This window comes from Propithecus coquereli, unplaced genomic scaffold (genome assembly GCF_000956105.1).
Source record: "Propithecus coquereli isolate 6110/MARCELLA unplaced genomic scaffold, Pcoq_1.0 Scaffold167, whole genome shotgun sequence".
NCBI classification, from domain to species: Eukaryota; Metazoa; Chordata; class Mammalia; order Primates; family Indriidae; genus Propithecus; species Propithecus coquereli.
The window spans coordinates 3,072,847-3,085,911 of record NW_012141302.1 but is presented as its reverse complement, the minus strand read 5'-3'; the positions used below and the strand labels follow the sequence as shown (position 1 = coordinate 3,085,911).

The window sequence follows — 13,065 nt, the reverse complement described above, 5'->3', positions numbered from 1 at the left end:
GAAAATGTAAAAACAGACGATCAGTGAACATCACTCATTTTTTTCTTATCCTCTTCAGGAGCAGCTTTCAGTGCTGGATTGACAGGAGGAATCAGTACTTCTATAGCTGTCTTCTGTCATGAACTGCCACACGAATTAGGTAATATAACCTTTAAAGTTTTTATCTAAGACTTCCTCAATTGTAAGTGCATCCAAATCCCAGAGATGTTAAAACAAAAAATGGCTAATGGCAAGTATAAAGTGTCATTAGTTTTAAGACATATCCTGATGTTAAAATATGAAGATAACATGTGCTTAAGATTGATGAAAGGTTAATTTCTGTATGCTTTTCTTTGCATCCATTAGCATAATTATGCTATCATGATGAAGCATTATAGATTATTGCTAGTTCATTGAGTATAACTTTTTAAAAAGACATATTATTTCTTAATTTAAATGCCATGTTTTGCTGTTAAACCAGTAGTCCCCAACCTTTTTGGCCCCAGGGACTGGTTTCATGTAAGACAATTTTTCACCCACAGGGTAGGGGTTGGAGGAGGCAGAACTCAGGTGGTGATGTGAGCAGTGGGGTGTGGATGTAAATACAGATGAAGCTAGGAAGCTCTCTTCACCCCTCACCTCCCCCGCTTCCTAAGTTTCATGGAAGACAATTTTTCCACAGATGGGGGGTTGGGGTGGAGTTGCGGCGGAGGTCTGCAGCTAGGTCCCTGACAAGCCACAGACCACAGGGTGGGGCCTGCAGTGTTAACCTACTTTAATTTTATTTCATATAGCATGTAAACTATTTATATTTTTTAAGGAATCAGGGTAAACCTTGCAATTACATAATTGAAAGTTGTCCTAGATGTACCTAAGGCAGTTTTTCTTTATAAATAATGGAAAGATAATATTGATGTTCAAAAAAGTGAACTGGACAGTTATTAAAGAAATTGCACTTCCTTCTTGATTCTGTCACTAATCAGCACTGAGGTTTTGGAACATTCATTTCTAAAAGCTGTTATTTCATCTATAGAGTTAAGAGGGTTAAATGATTTCTTTATTTCATTATACGTATATTTTAGTATTTTATAATCTTAACATCCAAAGATCTTATGTTAGTTTCTTATGTGATTTTAATAGAGCAGAGCTAAGTGCTCAAAAATAATTTTAAAAACTTGGTTTTTTTTTTTGGTTTGTTTTTTTATTGATAGACTTTCCTCTATAATAATAACATGTAAAACATTTCTATTTAGGTTGGACTTTCTTGTTTTTTTTTAATTTCCTGCTTATATCTATTTCCCTCCCTTGATACAGACAACAATTCTCTTATATTTATTGTATAGTTGTTATATGTCCCTTAAAAATGTGTATTACTTTATGCATACATGTTTTTAATTTATACAAACTGTATTACATTATATCCCATTCTTTTTCTTACCTTAATGTTGCTAGCCATTATGTTTTAAAATCCATCCAGGTTACCATGATTTATTACCTGTTGCTTCTGCCCAGTACTCAGAGGTATGCATTTACCCCATTTTACATATTTAGCACCTAGTATTGGACACACCATACGGCCTTTAATTTTCTGCCACCACCGATAATGGTGCATTTAACGTCTATAGACTTAGTAGTTATCAGCCCCTGTGAGAACATCTTTTAGGTATATACCCAGGAACAGAATTAACAGGTCCTGGGATATGCATGCCTAAGAAGTACCATATCACTATACAAAATGGCTAAACTAGTGTAATTTCCATACAGCAATACCTGAGGGTTCCTATGTTGCCACATCTCTGCCAACACTTGGCATTAACTTTCTCATTTTTGCCAGTTTAATAGCTGTGACATGATACTTCTTCGTTGTTTCAGTTGGCATTTATTGGTTTAACTAGTTATTTAGTTTCTCTTAATGTGCAGTAGTGCTTTGGTTTTCCTTTTCCATAAATTGAAAAATAGTAGCTTAAGATGTAAACATGCATTTACACAGAAAATAACTGAGGGAAATGGAGATGGCATTAATTTGAAAGAAAAAAACTAACATCACCTTTTGAGTATCCAAGGAATTTCTTCATGTGCTTCCTAATTTAATTTTTTTCTAAAAACTCATCTGGCTATGAAACACCTGTCATTTGAGTATGTTTAATTGTCTTTATTTGTAGTAACCATATTTGCTCATTTCAAATAGAATTTATTCATGTAATTTGCTATAAAAATTAATAACTTCTTACATAAAGCAGAAAAATATATTGGTGCATACTTGGTGCTGATTCCTGAGGGCTTGATTCCTTACGGTTTTGTTTACCTTGCGAACTTTGGACATCTAATCTTATATCTTGTTCATGCCCCAAATCTTCACTCCCTTGAAGACTTCTTAAATCTGTGATGTGCTTATATAATCAAAATATTCCAGTAGGTTTCCTTACATATAAAGTAAAGTTAGATTGATTAGTCCTACTTTCAATGACCTTCCTTTTCCCCTCTACCTACCAGTTCAGTCTTACCTGCAGCACATCCTGTTGCATGTTTTCCACTTTACCTAAATACAGTTCACCAGACATGCAGTGTGGGTGCCTGAACCTGTTTCTTTGCTTGCACCATTCTCCTATTTAGCTTGTGTGAATATCTCTATCCCTACTTACGATGTTAAGAATCTTTCTACAACTTTGTAACTGTCCTCCACTACCTCACGGCTTGCTTGGCTTACTCTTTTCTCTAAACTTTATTACTTACTTTCTCTGGATCCTTCTTTTGGTACTTAGTACATTTTCTTTTCAGATGTCTTATTTCTTAAACTGAAGTTTATTTATGTGCAGATATATATTCTTCTCTAACTGGCAGATACTGCCTTTAGCCCAATTTCATAGCAATACAAATCAAGGCTTTCTATTGCTTTCTATATATGAGTAACATATTACCTCACATTTTCATCTTTCACTTTTAAAAAAAGACTTTCTTAGTAATAGCGTTGGATAATCACACACACACACACACCCATAATATACTAGAAAAACCTCCAATTTCCCTTCTGCTCATCCACCCAGTGCTCCCTAAATGTAGTATGTCAGGCCACCTCATGTGTGGTTTTATTGAATTGCCCTAACCCTGGAGTATTAGGGACAACTGAAAACAAGGAGTTTTGGAGATTAGGGATAGTTGCCTTCTTACCATTTACTGCTTTTTCTCTCTGCAGTTTCTCATTGAAGGAGTGACACACAATGATAACCACATGTAGAACAAATGCTTTACATATATTAATGACTGGGTAAGCCCTTGATACCCAATTCAGAGCTCTGGTAAAAAGCTGGATTGAAGAACTCTGCTTGGGTCAGGACCCCTCAATGAGCCATTCAGACCTCAAATATCTACCTGTTTTATCCCCCAAATAAGAGGTTGAGATGTTGCTATTGCTGTGAGAGGAAACATACATTGAAAGTATACTAAATTTTGCCAGAGTGAAAGGAATGTGACTTCATGGAAATGTGCATTTTCCCCCAATGCCTGGTGCTAAATCAACATAAACTGCCCCATACTCAAACTGGGTAGGATACTAGGAAAGAAAGAGAATAAAGAAATAATTCAGCTTCCTTTCCTGGAGGTGACAGAAAAGGCTCTGGCCCTTGTATCTATCAGTAAGGTTGGAAGTAGTCTACTGACCATACTAAAGGAAGTAAAAATATCATTGTGGAGCCTAATTTTTGCCTTATAGCATACAATAATGGGCACTTTGGTAAAATAGGGCCAGGTGAATATCCCTACTTGTTACTCAACTTGGAGAGGAATAGGATGTGGAGAGAGGTGTACAAGCTTCTTCCTCAGAACTCCCAAGCACAGGGAAAATCATTTTCTCTATAGGCTGAGATAGAAAGAAGCATGGCAGGTAGATATGGGAAAAGTCTTCTCCCCACTTAATAGGTTAATACGCTGATAAAGCAGCATAGTACATCACATTTAAGGATGACTTATTTGTTCTAAAACCTTTTTTGCCCCAGTTACATTTTTTTATTACGCATTCTTAAAACTATTCCAAGATTTCCATACAGACATCAAACCCTAAGGGGAAAAACTTTTTAAATTATATGCAGTACATTGGAGACCAGCCTTCAGTCGGTCAGTAATTCCAAGTTCTGATGTTCCTATTCTGAACAGATTGCTGTTTCTCCAGTGGTATACCAGGTCATTTTTGTTGGAGTTTAGTAATGTGATGTGAAAAAACATATCCTTAGAACCTTAGAATGATATACAGCTCAGAGAGTTTCACCCCAAGAGGTGTGAAGAAATTGAAACCATTCGAGCAAATAGCAAACCCACATCTCTCATTTCATGTTTGCTCTGGGGTGTGGTGATGGATGAAGTTTTCTGAATTATTAAGTCACTACTCTCTCTTTTCTGTTTTTGCCAAACTTCTGTAGCTGAATTTAAGTTACAGTATTACTTTGTTGTATTCTCTCCACTTTCTTCTACCTTCCTTCAATAAGAAACTATACAGAATTTGAAAAATAATTCATAAGAAAGCCTGTAGAAGGACATATAAGGAGGAAATAAGGTTGGGGTAATCCAGAAGGGCAGGATGAGGACTGGGCTATCTCTGGGCGTGAATCCAGGAGCGGATCAGCCACCTGGGTGTCGGTCTGCTCTCTGAGAACAACCCTCCAAAGTCTTGGGCTTCACAAACTTCTGTGTGAGCCTCCCACAGAGAGACTTTTGACTGTGGATGGGTGCAGAATTCTTGTTGTTGTTGGGGGATGCGAGCAGTTTCTCTTCTATTCTGCCATCTTGGTCTACCACGATTTCCCAAAAACTCTTCTTGATGTTGAGTAATGTGTTTTGGCTTCAGAGATACAATATTTTGAGAAATAAATGTAATCATACTATTAAGACTCAGCTCAGAGAGGTTATAATGTTATACATTTTTCCTTTCCTTTCAAGTGAATTAAAGATTAAATAGAAATTCAAAATGAGATTTCTGTAATGTACTAAATTGTCCAAGGAAGATTGAACATTCATTGTATAGATTTATATAGAATTTTAATATGTATACAATCATTATTTAAAATAAGAATAAAGCACCTTAAAATATATACTTGTTTAAAAAAAAATCTCAAGAGTTGAAGTTACCAGATGTTACTATAACTATAGCATAGGACTATATTAATTTAACAGCTTTGACAGGCACACCTCATTTGTTGTACTAATGATATTCTTTGTCAGTAGGAAGGAAAGAATATTAATTTATAAAAGATGAATAGATTTGTATGTTGGTATAAATCCCAGCTGTGAAGATTCCTTTGACTTACTTTTAAAATGTTTACACAAATTCTTACTGAGAAGGGGAATGTGAGGAAAAAGAGAGAAAATATGGGGATACCTTTGAGAATTTATAACCCATGATAAGACTGGGACAAAGATAAATTTTAAAAGAAATAATTCACTTGTTACAAAAATTATTATACAAAAACCATTTGTAGTGCTATATGCTAGCAATCTACAATTAGAAATTGAAATTTCAAAAAGGTACTATTTACAGTAGCACCAAAAACACGAAATACATAGCTTAAATCTGACAATATGTATAGAATCGCTATGCTGAAAACTACAAATTACCAACAAAAGAAATTAGAGGAGACTTAAATGAAGAGATATATCTGCTTCAGGGACCAGAACACTCACTATTGTAAGATGTTAATTCTATGTATACAGTGTTTTCTCAATCATAAATCCAGCAGGCTATTCTACAGAGATGAACAAGCTTTCTAAAAATATCATATGGAAAGGGAAAGGAACTTGAATAGCCAGAAGGATTTCAGAAAAGGACAACAAAGTTGATTTTAAGACTTACTATATAATTCAAGAACGGAAAACCAAATACTGCATGTTCTCATTTACAAGTGAGAGCTAAGCTATGGGTACACAGAGACATACAGAGTATGTACACTGTTTGAGTGACAAGTACACTAAAAGCCAAGACATCACCACTATACAATTTATCCACGTAACCAGAAACCACTTGTTCCCCTAAATCTATTGAAATTTACCGTCCCCCCCGCCCAAAAAAGACTTAGTGTAAAGCCACAGTAATCAAAACAGTTGGTTTCGGTGAGAGAACAGACACATAAATCAATGAAACAGAGCATAGAGTCCTCATATAATAGATCATTGATCTAAATGGAGAATTGAAAGTACACACCTTTTATAAAAAAACATATGGGAGTATCTTTGTGTCCTTGGGTAGGCAAACTGTTCTTAGATACAGCACTAAAAGCATGACCCATGAAGGAAAAAAGTAATAATAAAATGGACTTCATACAAATTAAAAACTATTCACAAAAGACACCGGTAAGAGAATAAAAAGGCAAGCCACAAACTGGGGCAAAAGATTTGGAAAATACATATCTGGCAAAGGATTTTTAAGACCAGAATATTTAAAGACCTCTCAATTCAATAATAGGAAAATAAACCAACAACAACAATGAAAAAATAGGCAAAAGACTTGAACAGATATCTCACCAAAACAGGTATACAGATGGCAGATAAATAAATGGAATTTCAGATACTGGATCTGTGATCATTGGCTGGCAAGGATGTGAAACAACTGAACTCACATACATTGTCTTATAAAGTTAGAAATACACTTACCATCTGACCCAGCAGTCCCACTTACAGGTATCTACCCAAGAGAAATAAAAACTTACGTTGACAGAAAAGCTTGTTTATGAATGTGTATAGTGGCTTTCTTCATAATTACCAAAAACTGGAAACAACCTAAATTTCTTTAGCTGGCGATGGATAAACTATGGTTCATATATGGAATATTACTGAGCAATAAAATAATTTTCCAATATACATATAACATGGATGAATCTTAATGCATTATGCTAACTGAAAAAAAGTCTAGAGAAAAAAAGACTACTACATACTGTTTAATTCTATTTATGTGATATTCTAGAAGAGGCAAGACTGTAGGGACAGAAAGCAGATCATTGGTTGCCTAGCGGTAAGGGACCTAATAAAATTTATGGTTATATGGTACGTGTATTTATTGAAATTCATAGAACTCTACATCCAAAAAAACCAAGTTGTACTTCAATTCTTTTTTTTATGACCCATGAAGACAACAAAGGCACTTTTCAGTTCTTAAAAGTATTAAATAAAAGCAATTCATCTTGAATCTTGATTAGTTAACGCTGTTTGGTTGTTACTCAGAAATGAATTAAATCATCTTGCTATCCAGTAATACCAGAGAAGGCAACAAAATTCATGTAATTGGTACCTATGACACTATAGTTCATTGAGTATTAAATAATCCTCCTTTTTAAACCACTTTTTATAATTAAATTGTAAAAGGAAGCAATGTATTTTATAACCTAAAAGACGCTTCTGTAGTTTCATTTTGTATTACCTAACCTCCTGCTAAATGAAGTTGCCCCTTTAGCAAGTTGGTGGGTGAATTATTGAAAATAAGGAGGAGAAATTTGATAGGGAAGTTAGGGAACTCTCTCCTTGGAGAAAGCTGAGATGAAAAGATCCGAGGAAATTAAACAAAACTCTAGGAGAGAGAAGAGATAAAAGAAGCTGATATTAAGTCCAAGTCTCAGCAGGAGAATTACGGTATTTAGGATCAAAGGGGAAAAGATGTAAGCAGAATAGTTTTAGGTGGAATCTGGAGAATGGCGATTTAGAAGCCATTGGTAGATAATCTCCTTAGGGGTGCATTATCTTAATTTTCCAAAATACTGTTGCATTATGTAGTTTTTAGCAATTTGTTGGAACATGGAAAAATAATGCCTTGCACTAATTTGTTTGTTGTTAACTTTTACTTACCTGTTATAGACTAGGACCTTGTACATGAGAGTTATAGAAGAACAGATCATGTATTTTTAGATATATAGATGTTATAGGGTCCTTTCTTAATGGAAAGAAACAAGCCCAGTCAGTATGCTATATATATAGCACCTTGCATATACTAAGAATTCAATAATTTATTGGATGCTTGTACATTTAGTAACTAAAACAATTGTAGTGGGTAAAGCTATTGCTTTTGACCCTTTGGACTATTATCTCTAGCAGCATTTTGCCCTTCTACTAACATCCCTCTAAGCAATAATTGTTTTTTCCCTAATGTTCCAACTTTAGACAGATGAGTGAGATCCTCCCCTCCCCCCTTCTCCACTCTCTCCTTTCTTCCCTAGGATGTTACATCCCTAGGAAAAGAATCCCAAGATTTTCCCTCCTGTATGTCAGATCTGTGATAATGAATGAAACCTGTGTTCCATGATCACAGACCTGATGTTTGCTCTGTTTTCAGCATTGTAAGTAAGAACCTGGTGTTTGCTCTGTTTTCAGTATTGTTGATGGTCTTTTGTGTGTGTGTGTGGTGTTTTTTTGGAAGGAGTAGGGGGTTGTGAGGAGAGGTTTTCAGTTGCCTTGTTTGTTTTTGTTGAGACAGAGTCTCACTTTGCCGACCTGGGTAGAGTGCAGTGGCATCATTGTGGCTCACAGCAACCTCCAATTCCTGGGCTCTAAGCGATCCTCTGCCTCAGCCTCCCAGGTAGCTGGGGCTGCAGGCTTTTTCTTTCTTTTTGGTAGAGAGGGTGGTCTCACTCTTGATCAAGCTACTCTCAAACTCCTCAGCTCAAGCAATCTTCCCTCTTCCTCCTCCCAGAGTGCTAGGATTACAGGCATGAGCCACCACTCCCAGCCAGCATTGTTAATGCTCTTGATAGCATCATCTAGGCTATTTGTGTGCACCATTACGACAGCATGGAAAGGTGGTGGGAAAGGCTCTTCTTCTTACATTTTTAGGGTTTTCAGAATTAAAGTTTTTTTTTTCTGGGGGAAAAATGTAAATATAGTATAAGGTATGCCGAAAGCACTTGTTACCTCTTTTCTTACTTAGGCTATTTCCCTTTGAAGAAAGGCTAGAAATGAGAACAGAGAGGTGTTAATTGTTATTTACAAAAAGAACAGTGACTGTATTTTTTCTTTTGTTTCTTTTTGGTTTTTTCTTGATTTTTTTAAAATTTACATTTTAAGTTATCATACAATAAAATTGACTTTTGTAGTACGTATAGTTCTTTGAATTTTAACATTTATGTAGATTATGTAACCCCCCACCAACACCCTCAGGATACCAAAGTTCGTTCACCCCAACAGCCTCTGCCCCGTGCTGCTCCTTTATAATCACACCTCTCCACCTTCTGTGTCCCCTGGCAACCACTGATTGTTCTTCATCACTAGTCTGTTTGAGAATGTTTTTATAACTTTCACACTGTCTTCTTTCAGTATCATGCCTTTGAGATTCATCTGTTTTTGCATGTATTATGGTTTAATTAATAAGTAAAAAAAATCTTACGTGATAAAATATCCATTATTAAAGGTGTATCTTTTTATGCTAGTTTTAATTTTGTTTTTTATTGGTTTTCTCCTTTCAGATTTGTGTTTAAAATCCTATGATTTTAAAACTTTACCATTATGTCTTAATTGCAGGTGATTTTGCAGTTCTTCTTAAAGCAGGCATGACTGTAAAGCAAGCCATTGTATACAACCTCCTCTCTGCCATGATGGCTTATATAGGCATGCTCATAGGCACAGCTGTTGGTCAGTACGCCAACAACATCACACTTTGGATCTTTGCAATTACTGCAGGCATGTTCCTCTATGTAGCGTTGGTGGATATGGTAAGATTTTGTACGTTTTTTTTTTTTTTTATTGTTGTACTAAACATGCAAATAGAATGCAACTTCCAAAAATGGAAGAAATCCTTGGAAGTGGTTTGAAGCTGACTATTTTTAAAAATATAACTCATTTTAAGGATGTGATATCCTAAATAATCTATTAGGGAAAGACATTTAAGTAGGAGGATTTCTTTTATGGAAACTAGTTGAGATGCTGAAAATTTCTAACCAAATGATATTATTTGAATAATCATCAATAGTATTTAAAGAGATAAATTACAGAATTATTATACTGCTTTGAGGATTTTGTAATATTGGAGTGGAAGTGTTTTATTGTTGTTAACAAAATAATTTTTTAAGCTTTGTGGCAAACAAGAAGGAAATACTACATTTGTTAGGTAAGCTTATTTTTTTTCCTGTTAAGATCATCACATAGTCTCATTTCAGAATTACAAAGCCTTCATTTTTAATCACAGAATTAATGCCTATTTATTATAGAAAGTTAAGAAAATGTAAATAAAAAGTATTTATATTCTGTTACCTATGGGGTAGCCATAACCCCTCCCCCCACCCCGACCTCTAATACCTCATTTCCGATTCTTATCCTCAGCTGATAACCTTGCTTTCTATTTCATGGGGAACACTGAAGCCATCAAGACACCTTCCACAATTTCCCATCACCACTTAGACGTACCTTGGTGTATCTGTGCCCATTTACCGTCTTTCCTGTTACTGTGAAGAAGCTTCCATGTTCCTAGCTAAGGCCATCTCCTTCAAACTATTCCCTAGAACTTATCCCCTCTTTAATGCCCTTAAATTCTCCTCTCTCTTTCTTGCATCATTTTTTCCCTCTGCTGGGTCATTCTCACTGACATATAAACCCCATGTTATTTCTTGCTTCTTAAAAAAGTGGGGGAGAGAAATCTTTCTTAGCTCTAATTTCCCCTTTAGCTATCACCCTATTGCTACTCTCTTTCAGCAAATCACCATCTTGATTAATGGATTGATTGATTGATTAACAGGATCTCTGTCACCCAGGCTGGAGTGCAGTGGCACTATCACAGCTCACTGCAACTTTGAACTCCTGGACTCAAGCGATCCTCCTGCTCATCCTCCCACATCATTTATTTTTTAATATTCCTCTTTTTTGAGTCTAACCTCATCAGGTTTTCTTGCTGACTGCTCTGGCCGAACTGCTTTTGTCAAATTCACCATTGATCACTACATTGCTAAGACCACTGGTCATTTCCATTTTTCTTGTCATAACAGCAGCATTTGACAGTTGATCATTCTCTCCTCTTTGAAATGCTTTTTTGTCGGAAGGCTTCTGTAACGTCACAATCTCCTGGGCTTTTCCCCACCTTTCTGGCCTTTCTTTCTCAATCCCTTTACTGGATCCTCCTCTTCTCCCCTACCTCTAAATGTTGGCAAAAGACCTAAGTAATTTCATCTAGTCTCATGGTTTTAAATATTTAATGGCTAATGATTCCCAAATGTATATCTTTAGCCTAGACTAATCCAACTGTTTACGTGAGTGTCTAAAAGGCATTGCAAACTTAACACGTTCAGAACTCAGCCCTTGATATTTGCCATCCCCACTCCTTGTACTAGCACTTCCTTTAGAATTCTTGTCTATAAATGGTTAACTCCATTCTTCTGGTTGCTCAGACAAAAAGCCTGGGTATCATCCTTTGACTCCACTTTTTCTGCCCTCCCCACATCTGGCTTGTCAGTAAGTCCTGAGGCCTCTATTTCCTAACCCCTGTACCTCCATCACCCTCATCTAAGCCACTATCTTCTTTCTCTTTTTAACTGCTCTCCCAGTGTCTGCCCTTGCCCTGCCCTCCATCTCTGCATCAGCATCTCAGCTCAAGTGAGACTTGTAAGTCAAAGACCAGATCATGCCACTTATATGCTTCAGACCATCCAGTGGTTTCCATCTCATTTAGAGTAAAAGCTCCGATGTTTTTACTTTGACTTGCAGGATTTGGGGTCATCACTGAGCGTTTCTACTCTCTTCTCCCCTTAATTTTCCTAACCTTACTGTCTCATCCCACTCTCTCCCATGAGGCACACTCTTCCTTGGGCTGTGGCTCTTCCTGGCCACTCCATGTGGAATGCTTTTCCTGCAGACATTCTCACAGCTGGCTCCTTCACTTCTTATGCGGCATCCTATCTAAAATCTCAGTCCCCCTCCCCAACATTTCTCATCCTCTATCCCTACTTTACCTTTTTCTCCTTTGTACTTGTATCTCAGTCTATTAAGTAACATACCAAACATTTACTTATTTATTGAGTTCTTCGTCTTTCCCACCAGGATGTTAGCTCTGGGAGAATAGGCATTTTTTTCTTATTTCATGTACTACTGGAAATGTAGTTCACAATTAATATCGAATGAAGAATGAATGAACTAATTCTTATACTAGGAAGCTAGAGATGTAAAAGAGTCTTTACAATAAGGATTTATAGTTTAATGAAGATGAAAAGTAGCCATTAAATGAAATATTTTGATATGTGTTATAATAGAGTGGATATGATATGTGTTATGTTTGTGGAACTCCAGAGGGGCTGGCTTAAAAATTGGGATATAGAATTAGGGAAGTTTTTCTGTAATAGGAAATCTGAGCTGAGTCTTAAAGAATGGAGTTTATTAAAGACAAGAGGAGAAAGGTGTATGAGTAAGCCAAATGATTATGAGCATCTCATTCCTTTGACCAGTAAGTCTAACTCCTGGGACTGTTTCTGAGGAAATAACCTAAAATGACTACTACTGATAAAACAAGCAAACAAAAATAAAACCTTACTAATGTATTCTTTGCAGTAGCAATTATAATGTCACAATTATATTAGAAACAGTCTAAATGTTCAACAAAAAGGGAATAAACTATCCACATATATTTTTTAAGATTTTAATGACACCAAAATTATGTATTTTCTAATGCTAAGTAGAAAAATAATGGATTAAAAAATTATATCCATATTGTCATCAGGTAGATGTTGGCCACATCATAATAGTCACACAGCAAACATGTCATAACAAAAAGTTTAGAGTTTATCTTGTGAACTTTGGGGAGAACCATTAAAAGGTTTAAGCAGTAGAATGACATGATCACATTTTTGTTTTACAAACACCGCTTTGGCTATAGGGAGGAAGATTTTTATTGATTTAAAGTCATTCAATAAGATACCAGCAGTAGCAGAAGTTTTAGTTTTGAGTTATCTTTAGGATAGACAGGTGGAACTATCTGGTTTAGGAGACTTTGGCCAGTGCTGTTTTCAACCAGTATGGAAGCATTTTTGTATGGGTTTTTTTATTTTTATTTTTTTGAGACAGGGTCTTACTCTGTCAACTGGGCTAGAGTACGGTAGCATCATCATAGCTCACTGCAACTTCAGACTCCCGGGCTCCAGC

At 36.0% G+C, this 13,065-nt stretch overlaps 1 protein-coding gene across 2 annotated transcripts in view; it reads left to right on the top strand.

Annotated features, from left to right (window-relative positions):
• The window catches only part of SLC39A10 (solute carrier family 39 (zinc transporter), member 10), a 65,465-nt gene that overhangs the window by 45,108 nt on the left and 7,292 nt on the right, over positions 1-13,065 (top strand). For both annotated transcript variants that reach the window (XM_012641656.1, XM_012641654.1), the window contains exons 8-9: positions 59-139; positions 9,466-9,656. In XM_012641656.1, coding sequence (XP_012497110.1) covers positions 59-139; positions 9,466-9,656 — 272 coding nt within the window. The remainder of the gene's footprint in view (positions 1-58; positions 140-9,465; positions 9,657-13,065) is intronic.